The sequence below is a fragment of the Ambystoma mexicanum genome, chromosome 1q (genome assembly GCF_040938575.1).
Source record: "Ambystoma mexicanum isolate Mex_15411 chromosome 1q, UKY_AmexF1_1, whole genome shotgun sequence".
Lineage (NCBI taxonomy): Eukaryota > Metazoa > Chordata > Amphibia > Caudata > Ambystomatidae > Ambystoma > Ambystoma mexicanum.
Window position 1 is genome coordinate 835433408 of NC_090922.1, and position 25161 is coordinate 835458568.

Genomic DNA, 25161 nt, shown 5'->3' on the forward strand with positions numbered 1-25161 from the left:
ATTTTATTTTTATATTCATAGAAATTGTGCTTTTGTGGTTAATTGTATCATATTGAAAGATCTTTGTTATAATCATATATATTTTCATGTATTTGCGTTTTTATGACCTTAAGTCGAAATAAAGCATTTAATGGAAAGTAATACAATCTCGGGGGTGACAAACTTGCCCGGCAGTCCCCCCAAGCTAGCAGGGTGTTTTTAGAAGATTTGAACTTTGATGGGGGACCTCACAAACAACCTTTCTTGCCCTTAGTTGTCCCATACATTAACACATAAAATGCATTAATAAACTGAAATCAATAGAATCAAATGTGTTAATGTACTCAAGTTGCAGTGGTGTGCAAACCTGTCTAAATACAGACAAAAACAGGAAGTGGGTAGGGAATGCTTCCTCTTTATATGGGAAGTGAAAACAATTAGAACAAGTAGAGGGGCTAAATAAAATTACCAAAAGGTTTGCGACAATGTGGTAGCCAGGGCTGGTGAAGGAAGCATATGCTCCTAATTTCATAAGGACTGTGCAAGGAAGATGGTCAAAGAATAATGGCAAACATGCACCTTAGTGTGAAGCACATCACTCACTGCCTCGCAGTCAGGACAACCAGGAAGAAACAAAGCATATACATAACTGGCATATAACCAGTCAAAAGCTGCTCCAGTGATGTGCTCTTGACCCCTCTAAGCTGTCATGCAATACAGCAGAAAGAGAAGCAAGAGCTTTCTTTGCCACCTGCTGGCAAGACGTTGATGACTCCAACATGAAGTCTCTGGCAACCAAGAAAGCCATTGCCCTGCCTGCTTCCAGAATGCTGTTTTTTTATGCACATTGCTGCCAAATGCAAACTACTAAAACAGGCATAGCTGCAAGAGCAATAACAGAACACAATGCCGACATCCCAGCAAGTGATTAGCCGGTCCACCTCAAGATGAGGAGTTTTGCATCCAAAGACGCCTTAGAGATGAACTGAAATGATGGAAAGAGTTTCCAAATCAGCCATAATGAAAGTAACAAAAATGAAACATACTAATTTCAACGCACTCCAAGAGACAGGAGAATTTGCAGACAAGGGTAGTTCCCTCACACATTCATGGTAATTCCCTCAAAACATTAAGTGGAACCTTCTTGGGGTAGTAGAAGTAAGGGATATTGCCACAACTGTGAAAAAACAGGAATACTGATTCAAGAGGTTTAGCGTTTGTGCTCGATTTATATTTTTGTGACATTTTAACTGTTTAAATAGAGTACAGATAATGTTTTGTATATACAAATGTATTATATACATTTTATAGATGTTCTGGGAAAAACTAACCAACACAGGGGAGCTAGAATAAAATGCATAAAAATGAGTAGCGGCACAGAGCCGCAATTACACATCAAGTACAACACCGGAGACCACCTGGGTTCTGTGGTAAAAAGCAGGGAAATGTGCAGCTCAAGGTGGCATTACACTTTTCCTTGGTCTATAGTAGCAGAAGATTGCTCAGCATCCCTGCCCACAAAGCCCTGGCATAAAGGTTTGTAATTTAGGGAGAGGTGTGTATGTTGGTATTATGCATTTGGTAGACCAAAATCAACTTTTGGATTGTACAAGCAATGACAAGTAGCCAAATACCATGTTGGATACAACATGTATATCTGAAAGTTGGCCACAGAGGGAACCTATATATTTTCATATACATTTTTGCTGGTCCAATAAAAAGTGACTTCTCCACAAGATCAAGGTTGTTTCATTAATAAACTCATAATTAAAATACATTTCTTGGTCAATTATTTATGTTCACACAATGCTTGAATACCACCAACATGTCCTCTTGGTGCCGTTCTCTAGAGCAACAGTTCTGGTGTTACAGCAAACTGCAGCCTCTCTAAAAAGTAACTTCTAAGGGAAGCGTGAGCATCTGTATACTTTTTATGAAGATAATAAAAGTTATTTACGGGGCACACAACCTTCAGGTGTCTACATACAGTAGCTTTCTACAAACAGAGAAAGTCCTGCCTCCCCTTTTAACTTGGCGAACGGTTACTTTTTGTCATTCTGGACATTTCAAACGTCTGGTGATAGTGAACTGAGTGACCCTATTAATGAGGAATTGAGGGCCAACTCTGCAAAAAACGAAGATACAGTTATTTTACAGTACCAAATGGACATGGTAATTGATGCACACAAACACACTTTGGGTCTTTCTCATTGCAGCGGTTTGATTACCTGAATTTCAAAAGGCAATAATACCAATGATGTTAGTACTGCAAGAAAGGATGGCAATGCATTGTCCCCCTCAAACACTTCACCATCAAGCACTTCTGAATATATCTGCCCGCTGTGCTGCCGCCTACTGCTGCCATTCATTCACAATGCTGGAGCACTTCAACTGAACTGCCTATCCCAGATATAAAAAATACTTCAATGCTTTTGGGTTTTAAACTGGACATAAAATAACAGCTCCCTAGAAGGTGCTCCCCTGAGGTCATTAAGCATAATTATTCATCTGTGATTACCGTATTTTATCTTCCATTTTATCTCCCATGCAGGATCCAATGTACCCATTCTAGCTAGCCCTACCAACCCTACAGCCTACATGAAACCCCTTGGATGTTTCATGTTACTTCCTAGCAAGTATTCTGCTTTTTAAAACCAATAAATGCCTACAAATAAAACTGGTATGTCCATTGCCCAGTTAGGGCTCTTGCCTATAAAATAACTCACCTTGACTGCACTGAGTGCAATCTTCTGAGGGGAGGCCTCCTCATCAGAGTCATCACGAATCCCCCGTCTCTTTTCCAAGTTGAATCGGCGATGGCTCTCAGAGGGCAACAGCGATCGGAAAGATTTCTCCTCAATTTCATCCTCAGTCATCGATTCGTCAAACTTCAGGGAATATTCAGTAGCAATTGAGGTTGTGTCTAGCGTAAGAGAAAATGTAATCTCACAGATCAGTGAACATTCGATTTCAGGACTCTAAATTGCAAACTACAGAACACAGCAGTGTAAAAAACGAAAATTGCTTCAAGTTTATGTGTGGTGTACAATCCTTCTGCTATATCAAGAGCTGTGCCCTTCCACCATATAAATCAAGTGGTACAAATGGGACCTGACAAGCAAATGTCAGGTCCCATTTGTCATACTCTTTCCACCTTCGGGTTTAACGGCCCTGTTCTAAAATGGCTATCCTCCTATCTCTCGTCCCATTCCTTTGCTGTATCGTGGAGAGGCCAGTCCTCTCCTTCCTTCCCTCTTAACTACGGTGTTCCTCAAAGCTCTGTACTTGGTCCTTTCCTTTTCTCTCTTTACACCTCTCTCATTGCCCCTGTCATCTCTTTGTTTGGCATTTCTCACCACTTTTATGCTGACGATACTCAACTCTTTCTTTCTTTCTCCTCCTTCTCGCCGGACCTCCACCTTAAACTCTCCTCCTCTCACTGCTATCAAGAACTGGATGTCCTCCCGCTTTCTCTCTCTTAACACCGATAAAACCGAAGTCCTTTTCTTCCCCTCTAACTCTCTTCCCCCTCCTTTCATTCACTTTCCTCCCTCCAATCTCCCTATCTCCACCCAAGCTCGCAATCTAGGCGTTCTCCGACTCCTCTCTCACCTTCTCACAATACATTTCACTCACCTCCCGCTCCTGCCGATACCACCTCTACAATATACGCAAAATCCGTCCCACCCTCACATACCACGCCACCAAACTCCTAATTTCCTCTCATCTTTTCCCGCCTCTTCTACTGCTCCTCTCTAATCTTTGGACTTCCCGCATCTCAGCTTACCCCTCTAAAATCCATATACCACTCTGCTGTCCGTACCCTTTGTCTACTTACCTCCCGTGACTCCATCTCTTCCTCGCTCTCTCACCTTGGCTGACTACCTTTCCACTCACAACTAAAGTTTTACTTTCTCTGCCTTGTCTTCAAATCCCTCCATGGTCTTGCTCTTCCTTATCTCTCCTCCCTCCTCTCCTTCTACTCCCTCTCTCGCTCCCTTCGCTCCGCTGACCATTTCCTTCTCACTGTTCCTCCTTCCCCTTGCGCTTCCTCCCGTTTCCGCTCATTCCAACTCCTTGCACCCCTGCATTGGAACTCGCTCCCTCTTACAATCCGCTCTACCACAACCTTCACCTCATTTCGCACTTCCCTTAAATCCCTCCTCCTCCTTGAAAACTTCTCCTCTGCCCTCTTCACTTCCACCCACCCCTCTTCTTACCCTCATCTGATTCCTCTCTCCCCTCTCCTACTCCTCTCTTTTCCCCTTCCATTCTCCCTCTCCCTGTCCATCTCCTACTCCCCCCACCAATTCCCTCTCCCCTTTCCACCCCCCCACCTAAGTTAATTGCTCTTTGCACTGTTTTGTTGAATGATTCATGATGTAAATGTTGTTGTTATTCTGTATTTTGTTGTTCCACTGTACAACGCCTTGGTATAAAGAGCTATATAAATAAATCAATCAAATGGGTTATCGCTTTTCATCCAGACTGTCGGCTGCCCGAAAATGCATGGATTCTGCCATGTAAAGATCCAGACTAAAATTTAAACCCCACATAGCTGGAAATGGCAACCTGCCAGGCAGTTCTAATACTCTTATCTCACCTCGCTCTTCGGCAAGTGATGGGACGCTCTCGCTGCGCAAGGAGTCATCCTCTGCAGTGTGAACTGCCTCCTCAATTGAGTGGTCCAGGTTTTCTTTTTGGGGCACTTTCATTTCTTTTTCCTTTGAGGATGGTACCGATGGACTTTCCTGTCGACTACTGCTGGTACTGATCAGAAAGATAAGCAAAGAAGGCTTAGAGTGACACATACAGTAACTGGTTAAAAGAGGGTTATAAGACCTGTTGCGGACATAGCAAACAGACTGTACAAGCAGAAAAAGTACACCTTTTGCCAACAGTACATTGCGCAAATTTGTATCAGGACAATATGGCACAAACGGCAAATGGAAAAAAATGTGCATCCCCAAACATGTTTATATTTTTGTCTCTCACTTACCAGACCCAGAAGACAATATTCTTCATTACTTCCCCCACTGCCTCAACTCTCCAGGTCTCTCCCTCCTCTCTGTGTATCCATTCTTTGATGCACTCACCGCTACTCTCCTGTGCGCACACCATTTCCTTTCAAACCACTTATCCCTGAAACAGCTCTGTCCATTTTCACTACTGTTTTTCATGCTATCCTCCAGGCATCTTCCTTCTACTTCTTTCTTGTGTCATAGGTCTCTTTTACCCGCTCCATTTACCTACATCTTTCTGCTGTCACACTTTGATGTGGATTACAAGCATCAAAATCCTTCTTAATTCGAGCCATGTAGATAAAGGGCTGCTGCCTGGGGTCAAATGAGAATCAGTTCATGTATGGTCGATTTCTACCACTGGCCACATGATGTTGTGATGCAATATAAAAGCCCAATACCTTTTTTTCTCCAAATTAAGAACCAATCCTTGTCGATTTTCAGTGCCTTTTCTACCCTGTCCGCACATTATGTTACCTGAGCAAGGTAGGCAATGAAACATGATAGGTCACTCAACCGAATGAGTTATATTTTCTTTTGTGCCTTGCCACAGTGACATAGTATCACGTGTGACTAGGTGTAACAAGTGGACAGTCACGCTCCACAGTGGTGTATTTAACCTGGTACATTATCTGAAGCGTTGTTCCTATATTAGTTCTGACAGGAAAGTACAAATTGCTCACTTTACTAACTATGGCTACGCTTAGCCCTTTCTCTCCATCAGCCATACAGTGGGAAGTCTAAATAACAATAGTGGTGCCATCACTTCAAGAAACAAACAACTAAGGGGGGAGGGGAGGCGCTGTTGCACGAATTTAAAGATGGCTGACGCCCGATGAGCTCCGGCTTCAGCATTTACATCCTCTAAGAATATCCTTGGCACTGGACCCTCACCCGACTCCTGGGATCACACTATAAGTGCGATAAGGACTGGGGCACATCTTGATAAGTTTACAGCCCACATCTGTGTTGTCCCCGAGACAGACGGTGCTCCGCGAGCTATGCCGCGGGAAGGCGGAGTGGGGAAGGGCAAAGCAGAGCCGCCGCCGGGAAGGACTTGGGGAATAACTGCCTGGCGGCCCGCACTACTGAAGCATACTACGGCGCTGCAGCGCTGGTTTCGGCAGAGGCTCCGGCTCCTTGCGGTGCGCCTCCGCTGGAATTAGCGTTGGGCTCCGTTGCACCTGGTAGATCCAGAGACCCAACCTCCGGCGCCCTGGGGGCTTTCTGAGGCAGCAGACGGCGAGAGGCGGCAGCGACGTGGACTGCGGAGGTGCTGCGCCCGACAAGAGGGACGTCGGACAACATCGTAGGTGAGAACGCCCATCTACACAGTGCGGCCTGACCTCCGCCCGGCGGGTCGGGGTGGCATGGGTGGCGGTGTGCAGCTCAGCCCGTGCGCCCTGCGGCTGTCTGCCTCCGCTCTGCCGGTCCCCTGACCTGTGCGGCCCCGGCCGCCCAAGGGTCTCCTGCGATCCTGCTACCCGAACAATACAGCTGAGGTGAGCTTCTATCTCGCCTGGAGGGGGGGTCTCGTTGTGGTGCTGGCCTGCTGCTGGGGGCCGCCTGTCATAACACTGTCGCCACACCGCCCACAGGGGGGTCATTTGGAGGCCCGTGACACAATGGCGCATTGAAGAGCTTGGAACACTATACTAACGCGGACCTCAGATTCATAGTCTACTTCCCTCAGCCTCCCCTAACCCCCGCTTGAGAGGCTGACACCGGGACCAGTCTGCTACTTCTGTGACCCTGCTTCCCATACTGCAGCCGGGCCTCTGCAGTGGGTCGGCACCCCTGCGCTGGTGGCGGCTTGACGCTATGGCCCGAACCTCGTCACCCTGATCCATACTGCAAGCATCCCCGGCAGCCATCCATAATAACTCCAGGGACCATAGAACTCTGTTAGGACGGTTGGGGAAGCGCCCTTGCCGGTCCTGGGATTGAGGGGCGCCCGTACCCACTCTAACATGATTACACGTTCCATCCTCCTCTGCTTCATAAACAGCACCGTTGCTCAACGTTGCAACGTTGCAAGAGTGTGGGGGACCTGGTCGTTGTGGGGATGCGCCCTCTACAATGTCTCAGCACTTGGCACAATCACCTGGGCACTCACTGGAACTTGCTACATGTGGGTGAGGTAAGGGTAGCATCAAACTATAACCCTGCCCGCCTTCCCAAGACAATAACCTCTACTTGCCATGCGTCCACACTGCGGGCTAGTACCACAGCACTAGCTCCCCTCCCCATGGGACTAGCTATCGAGACCTGAAGAGCTGTACTCCAAGGGCAAATAGCTGGAGTGGGGGTGAGAGAGAGAACCTCCAAACCCTGGAAGCCGCAGTCTCATACCGCTTTTACTGAACGGACCGCGACCCACGAGGGGAACCCCATCGGCAACACTGTAACTCCTGGACAATGCCCCTATGTATAACCCCAAGAAACAAGCTAGAATGGATCAATTCGCACAGGCATATCCGCCTCAACACCCACCATCCTCAGGCCAGGACCAGACGCAAGCCCAGATTGATGTGGCGGCTTTGAATCAGATGCTTTTAGCCCTAAAGAATAGCATTGACACCCTGGGGGCAAAAATAGATGCCTTAACCTACAAGGTGAATACCTCGGCCACAGCTGATAGGAGACAGAGAGGATAAGGTCGCTGTACTGCAATGGGAGATGGCGGAGATGCAGCAAAAGGTGCTTGCAAAAAATGAAGACCTGGAAGAGCGCTCAAGGAGCAACAATATTCGCATATTGGGGGTCCTGGAATCCACCTCCATTGACGACTGTTCGGGAGAATTCTCTGTAAAGGCTAATTTCCCAAACCTAGTGAGTCTCCCAGCAGCTTTGCTGGATTTTTGGGGTTTCATTTTTTCTCCTGCTAAGAGTGAGACTCTTTTTCTCCCACTCTTAGGCATGATTTGAGAATGTCCTTTGACTTTGTAATGTGTTTTGTGGGCTATTTTACTCCATAGGGCTTCATGTGTTTTTGGTAATTGTGCTCCACAGCACCCTCAGTGCAGTAACACAGGGGTGTCATAGTGGCCCCCAAACATAGACTCCATACCCTGGGACTGACTACTGTCTCCCAGGGCATGTAAAGTCACCATTGACTTTACTAGTCTTAAATTGTGAACAGAACCAGCACAAACCATCATATTGTGGAAGTACTGGTAGGGGTAATTTGATTGCCCCCTGGGTCTGTTTTTCAAGGGGGCACTGTCCAGTCCCCCCTTGTCGAGTTTCTGGCTGTTGGCAGTGGTTACCACGCAAAATATTCCACCGGAATATTTCCTATGGGATTTTCCCATTGATTTTAAACGCACCACTTTTTTGGTGCAATGTTAAAGATACCGCTGGGTTTTTTTTATTTATGATTTATTCCCCGGTTGGGTCTTTTTGCCAGGACTCGGTTTTAAAATGGCGCTTGTGTTCGCCTCTGTAACTCCAACCCAAGTCGAGCCCTTTGTTCCACTTTTGGCGGGCTTCTACACAAAAGCCTCCAAAAGTGGTGCCACTCTGTCTGGGTCTACAGGATGGATGTGTGGGAGGGGGGAATAGGCACCCTGGACTGAGTTGACTCGGCAACTCAAGTCGCACTCTTGTGTGATTGGCCCAGTGGTGAGCCGCCCGGCTCACCACTTAGCATGTTTGAGTGACAGCTAGGACTGATGAATGGGGGTTTTCTGCATAAAAGCAGGGCTTTGGGGACTGGAACTTCAGAAGTCGCCACAGGACCTAAAGAATCTGAAGAGGGAGAAGCTGAGTGGACCTGCAACAACGACACTACCGGTGGAGCCCTGCTGAACCGACTCACCACTTCCCAACGACAGAGAAGATCTTCTTCCAGGAGAGTCTTCTTCCTTTGAGTTGGTGGGGTTAACCAGTTCGCCTTTTTCGCCTTCCTGGATCGTCTCGTGGTCGAATCGCCCGTGCCAAGCACCCCGGCGGCCGGATAGCCAAGCTTCACCACTACTGCGAATAAAAGGGTAGTACCTTTTAACCGGAAAACTCCGCGGCTGGTTTCTTCCCTGGCAGTGCAACGACCTCCAGCTTTCCTCCACGTCGAGATCTTCTCTTCCCCTGGACGAAGCCCCGACTTGCACCCACTGCCAGGAACAACTGCCCCTGCTGGAGCTTTCTCACCATTTCAGGTACTGTGTCCCGCCTGGTCTCCCTTGCAACAGACTGTCCAAGGTGTCCCGTAAACTATCTGCAAAGACTTTTAAAGTGTACTTCAACTGTGTGATCTTGGGCGCATTCCGCCTTGCTCTCCCCAAGAGTGGGCCTGGCCTATGAGCTTTTTGCTGCCTTTCTTGACTTGCTGTGGTTCTGTAAAAGTGTTGGTATTGTGTGTTTTTCCTATTTCTGCCTTTTCTCTCCCTTTTTAAATAATTATTGGAGTGCCATCTATGGTTACGCGCTCACCTCTGTTTTGCTAAATAAGTGGTGTACTAACCTAGACTTGTCAAATAATTAATTAGGGAGGGGTATATATTTCTAGTGACTGTTTTTGAACTTGCTTGACATATTAGTGCTGGTGTATTTTTACTAGTGTGTTTTTAAATAAATAATTATATACTTTCATACCAAAGCTCTGGTCAGTGTTCGCTTGTGCTACTGTATTTTTTGCCCTACTGTGTATACTCTATATACTGCCTAACTCTTCTTGAGAGAAGTCTGACTGCTCAGCCACAGCTACCAGGTAAATCTGGGTGGTACAGACTGCTACCAATTGGGTTTACTGCTAACACCTGTAGTCTTAAACTTTTTGCAGTCGAAAGGGAACTGCACAGGTTTCTGCCTAACAACGACATGGAAAGGTTTGTGGAAACCTTGCTGGGCATAATACTCGACAACCCGCCTCTCACATCGATGTTCATGGTAGAGCGGGCACACCGATCGCTGGCTGCGAGGCCGCCCCATCCCCCGGGCCCCAGAGTGTCCGATCATAGCCAGGATCTTCTGCTATAGGGACCACGATGCCCTCCTTCGGGCGGCCAGGAAAAAAAGAGAGTTGCGGTGGGGATCCTCCATGATCCGTCTGTTTCCTGATTTCAGCCCAGGTGTTCAAGATCAACGCAAGACGTTCCAAAACGTTAAGCCCATCCTGCGAACAAAAGGAGTAAAATATGCATGCTGTCCTCCGCATTCAGCATGGAGGATCAACCGTCGTCTTCACCCCAGCGGAGTCGGCGGAGCGATTTGTGAGGAATCTTCCTGACCTGGGTAAATTGCTGAGGCGGTCTCCTCAGCACTCATGAGAGGCCTCCACATGGAGACAAGTCAACTCAGTCCCCAATCCCGAGATGAAGAGGTGAGATTCTTAATATTGGCAGGTGAGATGTTTGGTCTCAAGCTCCTAATCATAAATATCTATACACCTAATATGGACTCACCTGAGTACTTTCGTCAATGCGCTAAGCACCTCCACAAATTCACTGGGTATGAGGTGTTATGGGCCGGTGATTTTAATCTGGCCCTCATTTAGATATGGATAGGTCTGCGACATCACAACCAACCCCCCCGCAAGCAGTCAAAGCATGGTCCAATATCTCACAGAACCATGAATTAAATGACGTATGGCATAGTTTACATCCCGCCGACAAGGAATATACTTTCTTTTAAGGAGTGCATGGTAGCTCATCCAGACTGGACAATGTGATGTCCACGACCTCTATCCTCGGAGCGGCAACAGAGGCCACTATCCTCCCTACGACCCTGTCCGAACACTCCCCAGTGTTAATAAGTTTCGAGTCCACGGAGTGCCCCCCCCAGCCAGCTTCGCTGGCCATTTAGAGCTGCCGCCCTTAGAGATGCAGTGTTCCAGGCGGACATAGCAAGGGATTAGACACATATTTTAAAACTAACGTAGGGTCGATCCCAGATCCAGGCACAATCTGGGAAACCTTTAAGGTATATGTACGGGGCTGCTGCATACCATGGGAAGGCGAGGTACTGAAGGCACTTAGGCAATCCATGAAGAAGTTAGAGGGCACGATACGGGTGGGAGAAAGACAGCAAAGTATCCTTGACACCCCTGAGTATTGCCAAGAGCTAAAAACTCATAGGGAGACACTTTGGGAACTGGCCAATAATGAAGAAAGGTACTTAGCGGATCCAATCTTGACCACTAGGTACGGAGAGGGAGACAGACCGAGTAAGACCCTAGCTTGGGCCATTAAGAGGGAAAAGCTCCCCACAAGTATAGCCGAAATTGAAGACCAGAGCGGAGCCCGGATAAGAGATCTCAAGGGGATTAATGACGCATTTAGGGAATTCTATGATCGGCTGTATACCTCACACCCTACGCCACGAATAATGCTTTGCTGCGTTACCTAGACGAAGTCGCATTGGGCTGTTTAGACCCTGAACAAGGAAGTGCTCTTAACGCTCCCATCACTGAGGAAGAGATTCGTAAAGCTATTATCTCGCTCCCCAACGGGAAAGCCTCAGGTGTAGACGGTATTACCGCTGAATTCTATAAGGCATACATCGACCTGGTCATTGCCCACTTGCTGGCGGTGTACGATAGCGCGCTGGCTAGTGGCACCCTTCCGGAGTCTACTAGGTCTGCGTTAATTACTGTCCTATTGAAACCTGGGAAAGACCCCCTTCATCCCTCATCTTACAGGCCACTGTCGCTCATTAATACGACAAATTCTTGCCAAGATTCTTACCAACCGTCTACTTTGACACATGCCAGCCCTAGTGTTACCAGATGAAGCAGGATTCATCTCCGGGCGCTCTACCAAGAATAACTTACGCCGACTCTTTAGCCTTATACATAACATCAACCCTGAAATACCAATGGCCGTAGTCGCCCTGGATGCCAAAAAGACATTAGACTCTGTCGAAAGGCCCTTCCTTTTCAAGGCGCTCCGGCTTGGGCTTAACTTAAATCAAAAGGGACAAACTCCTATACCAGGCACCAAAAGGCTCCACATCCACACACACAACCACACACACACACACCCACACACCCCGCACTTCCCCCACCAGGCAGGGTTGTCCCTTCTCCCTGATTTTATTCGCCCTCGCAATGGAACCCCTGGCCTGCCATATCTGGGAACTACACACGCAGCGAGCAATTCGTACACGCACACACCTCTCCATCATATCACTGTATGCTTACAATATCCCTCTCTATGTTACAAAATCTCCACCAAAACCTGCCGCCACTGATGCAGGAAGTGATCAGATTTCGGGAATTATCTGGATTCGGCATTAGCTGGGAGAAATCCGAAGTCCTCTCCCTCACCCCGGTGGTGCAGAGAGCCGACGTGGGCAACGAATTCCGGTGGTGCCCTCGTGGCTTACGGTACCTGGGAGTCACAATATCTACAATTAGAGATCAAGTGTACAGAACCAACTTCTTAGTGCCGTTCGACAATTTGGAATTAAAAGTAGAAGCATGGATTCTGCTTTCAATATCCCAGGCCGCCCGCATAGCGCTGGCAAAAATGGTAATACTTCCCAAATTGTTGTATGTATATAATAACGTCCCAACTAGCTATTGGGCCCGTATTCGGAGATTGATGACGAGACTGGTCTGGGCTGGTAAACAGCCTAGGATAGCATAGGATACCCTGACTCAACCATACGAGCTTGGAGATCTGGAATACCCCAATTTTTACCTCTACTTCTTACCCGCTCAAACACAATACATATCCGGATGGAATCCACCCAGCCCAGAGTCCCCACACGCCCAGATAGCCAGGGCTATTACGCACCCAGATGCCCTAATGGGTATGATATGGGGTGACAGAGACCCAGTTAAGGAAAACGAGATCCAACCTATTGCGATAACATTCCGGGCGTGGGAGAAGATAAATCAGATACTGCAAACCTCCCTCTTTTTCCTACCCGAACTGCAGATATACAAGATACCAGGAATCCCACTCACATATGAAAGGTCCTTCAGGGAACGGTTTCAATCTCTGGGTGTCCACACCCAGGGGGATCTGGTGCAGGATGGTCGCTTTGTATCATGGGAAGAACAGAGTTCCAGAGGTGTGCACGGCTCTGTAACACTACTTCACTACTACAGACTGCGTTGTACCCTTAGGGTCAAATGGCCCAACTTCCCACACACACCAGCCCTCCACTCAGCATAAAGCTATATAACCTGCCCCACATCCACCAGGAAGGTAGTGTCCACCATTTGTAAACTGGTGAGGGGTGGGAAAGTGGCGCGGAAACATGCATATAAAGCCAAGTGGGAGACATCCCTGGGGAAACCGCTGAGTGAGGAACAGTGGAAGGCTATTTGCGTGCAAACACGCTATATCTCCCTGAATTGTCGTTACAGGTTGATCTATTATAAGTACGTTCACCAAATGTACCACTCCCAATACTCTGTAGGCAGGTTTTATCCTGAGAGCTCACCCTTATGTAAAAGGTGTAATGCTGAACAAGCAGATTTTTATCATGTAAGTTGGAGTTGCCCGAACATTAGAACCTTCTGGTGTGATATAGAGGAGGCACTGTGAAAATGTTCACCTCAACGTGAGCATACACACCGGAATTATGACTCCTGGCTCTGTTTGAAGGAGGCAGTCACACAGAAGAACAAGTTACTTACCAACTGTAACGTTCTTCCGATTGGATGTTCCTCCCACGTATTCCTCATCTTTAGATATAACCTTACCTTTAGGTTTCGCCTCAGAATTTTTTTTCTCTTTCTCCAGCAGAGGGCGCTCCACTCAAGGTCGCGGTGTCGATGTCCCTCGGCGGCATCCGTCGAGTATCGACATCATCCCTCGTATAAGAGCCTCGAGCACGTCCGTTGGTCTCAGTTCTGTTTTTTTTCGCATAATATAGTCCATGGATCTTACTTCGTTTAAGGAATGCCTCTTTTGACCCAAGCCCTAAAAGAGTTTAGAGTGTAATACACATAAACTGTACTGTGGGGTTAGGATGGGAGGGTCGATGAGGAATACGTGGGAGGAACATCCAATCGAAAGAACGTTACAGTTGGTAAGTAACTTGTTCTTCGAATGGATTGTGTCCTCCCACGTATTCCTTATCTTTTGATAGACTCCCAAAGCAGTTTTGTCTCGGAGGTGGGAGTACAGTATCCTTTTTTAATCATGTACAGAATGTAGTACAGATTTTGCAAACAGACCTCCTTGAGAAGAAGTCGAGTCCAATGCATAATGTTTTATAAAGGTGTGCATAGATGACCATGTGGCTGCTGCACAAATATCTTGCACAGGGACACCCCTTTTTAATGCTGTAGAAGTTGCCATTCCCCTGGTCGAAAGAGCTCTTAGTCCATCAGGTGGTTCTTTTCCTGCCAATCTATAGCATTCTGTTATGGCTAAGATTATACATCTGGATAAAGTTTGTTTTGTTACCGGAAGGCCCAATTTACATCCAGTGTATCCCACGAAAAGTTGATCACACTGGTGAATCTTTGCAAATCTAGAGATGTAAAAACTAAGAGCTCTCCTGGGATCTAGTCTATGAAGTCTTTCCTCTTCCTTGCTTGTATGAGGGGGGGGATAAAACGAAGGCAAAGTTATCTTTTGTGACAGATGAAAATCCAAAAACAATTTTTGGCAGAAAAGAAGGTTTAATCCTAAGAACTACTTTGTCCTTATAAAAGATGGTGTGAGGAGGTCCGCTCGAAAGCGCCTGCAACTCACTTACCCTGCGGGCGGATGTCAATGCTACAAGAAGTATTGTTTTTAACGTAAGTATCCTTAGTGGGCAAGAATGTAAAGTCTCAAATGGAATACATGTGAGAAATTTTAAAACTAGATTTAGATCGCACACCGGAACCTGGAAAGGTACTGGGGGAAAGACATTATTTAAACCTTTTAGGAATTTAATTATCAAGGGTATTTTAAAGTAAGATTATTCTTCAGAAGAGCACTTAAAGATGGATAGCGCTGCTAAATATCCCTTTATTGTCCCAACCTGGAGCCCCAGATTGGCCAAATGTAACAGAAAAGATAAAATTGTGGGGATATTACACTGAAAAGGGTCCACATTCTTTTCTCTGCACCAGCTACTGAACTTGTTGCAACGACACCGATACAGAGACTTAGTTGCTGGTCTTCCGGCCGAAAGCAAAACTCCATCACGTCATCCGGAAGGTCCCAAACCTTGTATCCCAGCCTTTCAGAAGTCATGCGTGAAGGTTGAGTGTGTTGACCTCCGGATGGAGAACATGACCTTCTTGTCGTGAGAGAACATCCTCTTCTTGGAAGACGTATTGGAGGGCAGATGGACATGTCGAGAAGGTCCGGGTACCAAGTTCTCCTGGCCCAATCCGGAGCAATTAGGATCATGGTTTTCCCGAACTTTCTCAACCTCCTGATTACTTGAGGGATCACAGGGATTGGAGGAAACGCGTACAGTAGTTGGAACTCCCATTCCACCACGAACGCGTCCCCTAGAGCTCCTCTCAGGGGAAATTCCCTTGAGCAGTACAGTTTGCACTTCCGGTTGACCCCGGTCCCGAACAGATCTACTTGAGGGGTTCCCCAAAGGGCGAAGATCTCTTGAATGACTTCCTGAGCTATCTCCCACTCGTGAGACTGCTCTGCCTGCTCAGAGCGTCCGCTGATGTGTTTCACTCTCCGGCTAGATGAATTGCCGATAGAGAGATCCCTTTTCGTATTGCCCAGAACCAGAGTTGCATCTCCTCTCTTGTTGAGGTAGTACATGGCCACTGTATTGTCCGTCATTACCAGAACATTCTTTCCCCGTACAGAGGGCAGAAAGGCCTTCAGCGCTAGTCTGATTGCCCTCAACTCCAGAAGATTGATATGTAGTTTGGACTCCGATGGAGACCAACGTCCGCTGATTGTCAGGTCGTTGATGTGGGCTCCCCACCCCGTGAGTGAGGCGTCCGTCACTACTGTTAGCTCTGGCCATGGTTGCCAAAAAGATTCTCCTTTGAGGATATGATGTCTGCAAGCCCACCATTGTAGATCCTGTGCTACTTGGGCTGGGACCTGCAGTAGATCTGACATTTCCCCGGAGAACTGGGACCATTGAGTTCTGAGAGCCCATTGAAGAGATCTCATTCTCAATCTGGCTTCTGGCACCAGGAAAATGCAGGATGCCATCAGACCGAGCAACCTGAGAAAATCGAAGGCCGGAAGATTCTGGGCATTCTGAAACTTTTGGGAGGCCTCTCTTCGGGAGGCGAGGCTTTGCCCGAACAGGTATCCAGGACTGCTCCTATAAATTGGAGCTTCTGTGATGGTATCATGTTTGATTTTTTTAAATTCAGAGAAAAACCTAGTTTGTGAAGGAAGTGACAAGTCTTGGACAGGTGATCCAGGGCTTGTTCTGGAGAACGTGCTCTGATTATCCAATCGTCCAGATAGGGGTAGACATGAATCCCCCCCCTCTTCTGAGACTCGCTGTCATCACCGCCATCAACTTGGTGAAAACTCTTGGGGCGGAGGTCAACCCGAATGGCAGAACTCGAAATAGTGAGATAGTGATAGTGAGAATTGCCAATCGCGAACCTCAGGTACTTTCTGTGCTTGAGATGGATTGGCACATGAAAGTAAGCATCCTGAAGGTCCAATGATACCAACCAGTCCTGTAGTTGGAGAGCCTGAAAGATCTGAGAAAGTGTGACTATCTTGAATTTGTCCTTCCTTAGGAACTTGTTTAAGTTTCTCAAGTCCAAGATGGGTCTCAGTCCTCCGTCTTTCTTTGGAATAAGGAAGTATGGGGAATACCAACCCTTGTTCCTCTGCGCTAAAGGTACATGTTCTATTGCACCTTTCTGTGGCAGGGTTAAAACTTCCTGCAACAGGAGCGGATCCGGATGCTTGGCAGAGTTGTATTCCGGAGGATGATTCTGAGGTTTCTTTAGAAAAGGAAGGCAACAACCGTGGGATAATGTTTCCAGTGCCCAAGCATCTGAAGTAATGCCCCACCATTCTTTCAGATGCTGTGAGATCCTGCCTCCCACCGGGGTCTTGTGGGTCAAAACCTCATCGTGGTTTTGCGGCAGCTGCAGCAGCGGCTGATGGTACAGATGCCGTTGCTGGGGCTGATCTAGCACCTTTTCCTCTTCCCCGAGGAAATTTTCTTTGACCTCTTTGATTTACCTGCCCTCTTCCTTTTCCAATTGAGGAATAATAGCGAAAAGGACGACCACTCCAGGAAGATGAGCCTGTGTAGGGGTGTTGCTGAGGTTGTCTTATAGCGGCACTTGGAGATTTTGCTGCCGCTTTAGAGGTCTGTAGCTTCTCCAAACTTTCATCTGCCTTGCTACCGAACAACCTCGAGCCATCATAGGGCATATTAAGAAGTCTGGATTGCACATCAGGAGCAAACCCAGATTTTCTTAGCCACGCAAATCTGCGTAGCACTGTGCTAGTCGCCATGGACCTGCTTATACTGTCAGCTGTGTCCAGTCCTGATTGAAGGCATTCTCCCGAAGCCTCCTTTCCATCCCCTATAATAGCTAGAAAGCCATCATGTTCTTCGCCTTCTGGGATGTGTTCAGCTGCCGCCGACATACAGTCCCACAGGGTATAAGAGAACCTTGCTAAAGTACAGGTTACATTAGTAGACTTCAAAGCCATACTACCCGATGTAAAGATTTTCCCGGACCATGCATCCACTTTATCGTCCCTATCTGGAGGGATTGTAGGGTATGCAGCATTTTTTGTGGAAGTAGCTGCCTGTACTACTAAGCTTTCCGGAGATGGATGTTTACTGAGGTATTCCGGTTCAGATGTACAAGGTCTATATTTTGCCACAAACTTTCTATTCACAGCCCCTATGGCTTCAGGATGTTCCCATGCAGAACTAACCCTTCTTTGTAATGCAATGTGAAAGGGTAAAATGGGGTCTTCTTGGGGTGTTCCAGATAATATATCTGTCATGTCATCATCATGATTGACTGGTGAACTCCTACCCCACCCCATAAACTCTGTAACTCTGCCCAGGAGTCTTCCATAACTCGTATCCACTTGTTCTGATGGGTCTGGTTTGTCAAATTCATACTCTGGATAAGTATCCAGGCCACTTGCTGTTTGCAAACATTCTTGCAAATCTTTAATTCTTGATTGAGGATCAATTAATTCCTCTGGGACAGATCTTGTACCATATCTAGCACCAGCAGAGGTTACTTCCTCTTGTTCTGATGAATCTCCCTCATATATGAATGACATGGTCCTGAAAAACTCATGTCGACTCTCAGGTTGAAAAACCTTTTCAGGCATTACAGGTCTTTCCTCCAATAGAGGTTTGGGTGTCGACGAAAGCGTTGATGGCGCCGAAGTCTTACTCACTTCTTTCGATATCGAAGGAACCTTCGACGATCTCGACGTAATCGTCGAGGAAGCCGTGGAAACCGTCGAAAGAACCTTTGTGGTCTTCGAGCGCGAGCTCGACGTAGCTTCCTTCGAGTGAGTTGTCGACTCGAGGGGCTTTGAAGTCTTCGACGGCGTCAATGTCGACTTCGATGACATATGATCTTTCAACGCCATTTTGTTTCCCTCTGCCTTCGATTTATGCACCGAAGGATCTGTCTTACGAGGTGATCGAGAAGAATCTCTCGATGACGTTCTCAATGTCTTTTTATGAGCCTTTCTTGTTTTGGACCTTCCTCTGTCACCTTTTTCGTGAGCAGGAGCATGGTCTTCTTTAGCTATTTTTGAGGGGGGTCTGGGCCGCGTTCTCAAATTTTTTTAACATGGATACTCGAAAGGCTTCCCATTTTCTAGGAGAGTCATGTTTGGATGGGCATGTTATAACCTCTTCCGAGGATATCGAAGAGGATGAAGGAGATCAATGCCGTCTTTTCTTCGCCTTCTTAGAAGACAAAGAAGAAGATTTCCTCTATCTACTTCTCGAATGTCTTTTACGATGAGATTTCGAAGACTCGTCTGAGTCTTTCTTTTTTAAAGTAGGCTTCGATAAACCCTCCCCCATCGCCAGCTCTTTAAGGGCTTTGTGGGTCATCGACTGGCACGAACCACAGTCTTCCGTTCGGTGGTCGGGGCCGAGGCACCATAGACAGTTCTTATGTGGATCCGTCAAAGACATTTTCTTTCCACATCTTAGGCATTTTTTAAAGCCTGTCTTCGGCGTGGAAGGGTTCGAAGACGACGACATCGCTTTTTGTCACGAAATACTGAAGCACCGTTTTACTCGATCTGAAGCGAAGCTAACGGAAAAACTGAACTGAAGGCAATGGGCGCGCTCAAGGCTCTTATACGAGGGATGACGTTGATACTTGACGGACGCCGCCGAGGGACATCGACGCCGCAACCTCGAGTGGAGCGCCCTCTGCTAGAGAAAGAGAAATTTTCTGCGGCGAAACCTAAAGGTAAGAATATATCTAAATATGAGGAATACGTGGGAGGACACAATCCATTCGAAAAGGAGCTTTTAGATATGGCTTCAGTATTAGCTAGATATCTAGGGGCCTGGTCCTGGGGTAAGGCCAACACCCCCCACATTTGCGAGATGGCTGGAGTGCATGGACCTTTGTGAACGGAGAGAAGCTATGTTTGCCTCGTCACTGCTGAATGCCAGTCGCCCATTTGATTACTGGTCACCTTTCAGACAGTATCAACTGGATATAGCACAAGCAGCGCAGAAGCCGGTCTCTACCCCGGATCGCTCGGACGGGCGATGTGGACCCGAGTGAGAACTCTAGTTTAATTGGAAGGAACTACATTATTGATGTCACGAACATGATAAAAAGTTAGATTTAGTAATGTATATGAGATTTGGCTGATCAATTCGTTTACGGTTAATTGTTGGCACTTTGTGTAGGGCAGAGGGTTGAGTGGGGTCATGTTGGGGTGGGTATTCAACGCCCAATAGGGTACTTGTTTATTGTAAAACAAAGAAAGTTAAAAAGAAAAAAAGAAACAAACACCTACAAGTCAATGTGTTCTGCTTTTTTATATTGTGAACATATTAAGGTTTTGGGTACAATTATGTAAGAATGCATACAGCAAGAAGGGGAGAGTTCTTCCTAAAAGTTTGATATTTGTTTTGTGAAGAGGGGCAAAAGACACTTGCATTGGGTGATGGTTGCAGACCTAAATATCTATGGTGTCTCAGGAAACGAGATTGCTACCTGGCTAAGGGAATTTATTGTGTTTTCTATTTCAAATGCCACAAAACGCAATTAAAAATACCTTTCTTTTTCAAACAAACATTTTATTAGGCAATTACAAAGAAATAAGCGACAACAATATCAAAATGGCAACACATAAGCGTACAGTATTCAACACTCTTACATACACAGGAGGGTCTCTCCCGGCGGATAGTCCTGGGGCAGTATGGTCTTTACCAGAGGCATGGGTCTCGGGGGTGGTTCCCCCCCCCATTCTTCATTGTAGCCATCGAGACAATGGGGGCCTTCGGCATAGTCCATGAAAGGGGCCCAAGTATTATGGAAGGAGTTCAGTTTCCCTGCGCAGATCGCTGTGACCTTTTCATTTACTACAATCTCCCAACATTTTGACCACCATATTGGGATTGAGGGGCCCTCAGGAGTTTTCCAGAGCCTGGCCAGGGCTATCTTGGCTGCTGTCAGGAGGTGGGTGCATAACTGAGCAATTTGGCTGGTGAGGGGAAATGCCCCTCTGCCTGTGTTACCCAGCAATACGATCCCCGGGTCCCATGGGATCACTAGTCCTATTATTCATTTTATCTGGTCTAGCACCCCCCGCCAGTAGTCTTTCGCCTTCGGCAAATCGATAGGAGGTGGAACAGTGTTTCCTTAGAGGGGCAACCCCTCCAGCAACTCGGCGGGATCTCTGGGTTGGATCTATGTAGTTGTTCTGGTGTGACATAGTATCTAGAGCAGATTTTATACCTTCCCTCTTTGTTTGTGACACAATGGGTGCTTTTATGCATTCTAGTCCAAACCCTGCCCCAGTCTTCGATCTCTAATTGGCGCTCCAAGTCCCTTTTCGCGGTTAATCATATTTTTCTTTGACGTTGGGGTCTGCTTTGTCCAGGAGGCGGTACAGGGTGTAGATTTTCCCCCGTGGGGTAGGTGACGTTAGTGTCAGTTCCAATGGTGTTTGTCCCTGGTCCCCATTTCCCTGATTGTTCTTTGTGAGATCCATTGACGGAGTTTGCATAGCGAAACCGCTCCCCCTCGGGGATTTTGAATTTCCTCTTGCAACCTTCGAAAGTGAGTGGATTGCCCCATTCCAAGAAGTCCGATATATTCCGAAGGCCTCACTCTTTCCAGGCGGCAAAACCTTGTGAATGGAGCCCCGGCGAAAACTCTGGGTTGTTACAGATTGGTGTGAGTGGTCCTGTTGTCCCTCTACCTCCCCATTTACCAGCTGCTGCCCGACACTTTGCCACTGTGTTTTGGGTTGCTTGTAGGGGGCCCAGGTTTATTTGTATTCTCAGCGATGGGTTATGTGGGAGATCCGCTAAGGGGGGCTTGCACTAGGTTTCCTCTATCTGTTTCCAGTATGGCTGGTCTATGGTCTGTGTCCATGTAAATACATCGATAGTTGTGCCGCCCACCTATATCTTGACACACCTGGCACTCCCAGCCCGCCTGCGCCCAGCACCCGGAGCATAACTTTCCTTGCTATTCTTGGCTTCTTTCCCCACAGACGAATTTTAATATAGCTCTTTGCAGAGAGTTCAGGTCGCTTTCTGGGATGTGTGTCGGGAGAGCCGCGCATTGATATATTAGTCTGGGTATCAGATTCATTTTCACGGCTGCTATTCTACCCAGCCAAGATATCTCTCGTTACCCACAGTGTCCCAGATCATTCCGGAATTCTCTAAATAGTTGCAGGAAGTTACTTTGATGCGTGTGGGTTTTTTGACGATCTGGACCGCCAGGAATCCAAATGTGGAGTCAGACTAGGGAATAGGGGGCCAAGGTCTTCCCTCTGCTTCTTTGTGAGATTAATTGCTAATGCTGAGGATTTGTCATAATTCACTGTGAATCCAGAGGCACTCCCACACGCGTCAATCTCTTCCCATAGGGGACCCATAGCTGAATTTGGTTGGGTTATGGTTAAGAGTATGTCATCTGCATATAGTTATATATTCCCTACCCCCAACCTTGAGTCCCCGTACTCCTGGGTTTTGCCAGATCCGTTCAACAAAGGGTTCCATGGACAATGCAAACACCAGGGGGTGATAGTGGGCATCCCTGTCGAGCTCCTCTAGTGATTTGTATCGGCTCCGACCTGCTACCGTTCGCCCGGAGTTGTGTAGCTGGGTTTTGGTAGCTTGGCATTGTCGATTTCATGAAGTTAGGGCCAAGTCCCAGGTGTGTAAGTGCCTGTTTGATATAGCACCAATCCACAAGATCAAATGCTTTGTGAGCATCCAGTGAGATGACCACTAGTTTTTCGCACGTACCAGTAGCACTCTCAATGAGGTCAAGAATGCGCCTTATGTTGTCATGAGTCCCTCGGCCCGGAATAAACCCTGCCTGGTCCCGATATCTTATGTCTGGGAGGTGTTTCTTTAATCCGGACGCGAGGACCTTGGACTAAATCTTTCCATCATTTTTCATCAACGTTATAGGTCTATAAGAGACTGATTGATCAGGGTCTTTCCCTGGCTTGTGAATTAGGATGGTGAGAGATTTCCCCCATTGATTTGGTGATCCTCCCAGTGGATAGAAAGGAGTTAAATAAGGATGTGAGCCGCGGGGCCAGTATGTGTGCATATGTTTTGTAGAATTTTGCTGTGAGCACGTCCGGGGCTGTATTTTTCAGAGGTTTAATAGCTTCAGATACTTCTTCCACCGATATTGGGGCTTCTAAGGATTCTAACTGGAGTCTTGTGGATGAGGTACTGATGGACTGTTAGGCAGAATCCTGTGCAGTTCCCTTGAGGAATACTCCAAACAGATCAAGGGCCTCAATTACACGGATGGCGTTAGGGATTTATCGGTACCGGTAAAATACCGGTACCGGTAAATCCCTACCGCCTTACTACGAGGTCCCTTAGCGGGTTGGGGGATTTAACGCCTGCTTTTTGCAGGAAGTTAAAATCCAACCCGCTAAGGGACCTCGGAGCTAATTACCTATGGGGCAGAAATGGGAATGGGGAAGGGCAATGGCTGAAGGGGGATTTACCGCCCCTCCAACCTTGGAATGGGGCGGTAAATCCCCTTTCCGCCAAGGCGGTGCCGGTATTTTACCGGCATGAGCCATGGCGCTAATAGCGCCATGGCTCACCGCCTTCCGTGTAATGAGGCCCTAAGACTACAGGAGCAGCAGTAAACCCAATTGGTAGCAGTCCTCACCACCCAGATTTACCTGGTAGCTGTGGCTGAGCAGTCAGACTTCTCTCAAGAAGAGTAGGGCAGCATGCAGAGTATACACAATAGGGTCAAAACACAGTAGAGCAAACAAACACTGACCAGAGCTTTGTAAAAAAAGTATACAGTTATTTATTTAAAACACACTGTAGGTAATACACTAGCACTCTCAATGAAAAGTAATCTAAAACACAGTCAGGTAAGTATCTATACCTCCCTTGATAACTATCAGACAAGTCAGGGTTAAAGCACAATTATTTGTTAAGACAGAAGTGAACGCTTAACCTAGCTGGCACTCCAATAGTTTAGGTTAAAAGGGAGAGAAAAGGCAGAGCATACAATAAAGCAGTTCCCAACACTTTTAAGAGTTCAGAGCAAGGGGAGAAAGGCAGGTTATACTCTAGAGCCAAAGTTCATAGGCCAGGCCCACTTTAAATGGAGTAAAGCGAAATGTGCCCAGGATCACACTGTTTAAAGTGCACTGAAAGTCTTTACAGAGTGTTCAAAAAGAGGTTGGGTGATTCAAAAGATATAGTTGGAGGCCTGGAGCCAACCCAGTATAGAAGCCAAGGATTTAAGGGTCACCTTTAGCAATCTGTAGAAAGGGAGGCCAGGCAGGACACTACCTTAAAGAGAAAGGAAGCTCCAGTGGGGGCAGTTGTTCCTGGCAGTGATTGCAGTTTGTTGTTCCAACCAGGGGAAGAGGGGATCTCGTAGAGGAGGAAACTTGGCGTCGTTGCACTGCACAGGGATGAAACCAGCCGCAGCGTTCCTGGTTAAAAGGTGCGGTCCTTTTATTCGCGGTCAAAAGTGGTGAGCTTGGCTATCCTGCCGCCGGGGTGCTTGGCACGGGCGATTCAATAAGGGCCGTCTTTTGAAGGCGAAAAGGGTGAACTGGTTGGTCCCACCAGCTCAGAGGAAGAAGACTCGTCCAGCAGAAGATCTTCTCTTGCCGTCCGGAAAGTGGTGAGGTAGCTACAGCAGGGCTTCACCGGTGGTGTCGTCGTTGCAGATGGCTCAGCTTCGTCCTTCTTTGGATTTTTAGGTCCTGTGGCGACTTCTGAAGTTCCAGTCCCAAAAGCCCTGCTTTTATGCAGAAAAACCCCCATTCATCAGCCTAGCTGTCAATCACACATGCTAAGTGGTGAGCTGGGTGGCTCACCACCGTGCCAATCAGAGTAGAGTGTGACTTGGGTTGCTAAGGCAACGCAGTCCCGGGTGCCAATTCCCCCCTCCACCCTTCCTGTGGAACCCAGACAGAGTGGCACCATTTGGAGGGCTTCTGTGGAGAAGGCCGCCAAAATAGTGGAACAAAGGGCTCGACCTTGGTCAGAGTTACAGAGGCGGACACAAACGCCATTTTAGAATAGAGTTCTGGCAAAAAGACCCAACCGGTGATTTAATATTAAATAAATAAACCAGCGGCATCTTTAACATTGCACCAAAAAGTGGTGCGTTTAAAATCAATGGGAAAATCCCATAGAGAATATTCCGGTGAAATATTTCGCGTGGTAACCACTGCCACCAGCCAGAAACTCGACGAGGGGGGACGGGACAGTGCCCCCTTGAAAACAGACCCAGGGGCAATCGAATTACCCCTTACCAGTACTTCCACAATATGATGGTTTGTACTGGTTCTGTTCACAATTTTGGACTAGTAAAGCCAATGGTGACTTTACAAGCCCTGGGAGACAGTAGTCAGTCCCAGGGTATGGAGTCTATGTTTGGGGGTCACTGTGACATCCCTGTGGTATTGCACTGAGGGTGCTGTGCACCACACATACAGAAAAACAGATGATACCCTATGGAGTAAAATAAACCCCATAGCCCATAAGCACATAACAAGTCAAAGACATACCTCAAATCATGCCTAAGAGTGGGAGTAAAAGAGTCTCACTCTTA

At 47.3% G+C, this 25161-nt stretch overlaps 1 protein-coding gene across 3 annotated transcripts in view; it reads right to left on the reverse strand.

The window, feature by feature from the left end:
• Window positions 1–25161, reverse strand: part of CEP350 (centrosomal protein 350) — a 2433119-nt gene that overhangs the window by 1079838 nt on the left and 1328120 nt on the right. For all 3 annotated transcript variants that reach the window (XM_069641456.1, XM_069641455.1, XM_069641457.1), the window contains 2 exons: window positions 4583–4749; window positions 2706–2902 (listed from right to left, as the gene is read on the reverse strand). In XM_069641456.1, the coding sequence (XP_069497557.1) occupies window positions 2706–2902; window positions 4583–4749 (364 nt within the window). The remainder of the gene's footprint in view (window positions 1–2705; window positions 2903–4582; window positions 4750–25161) is intronic.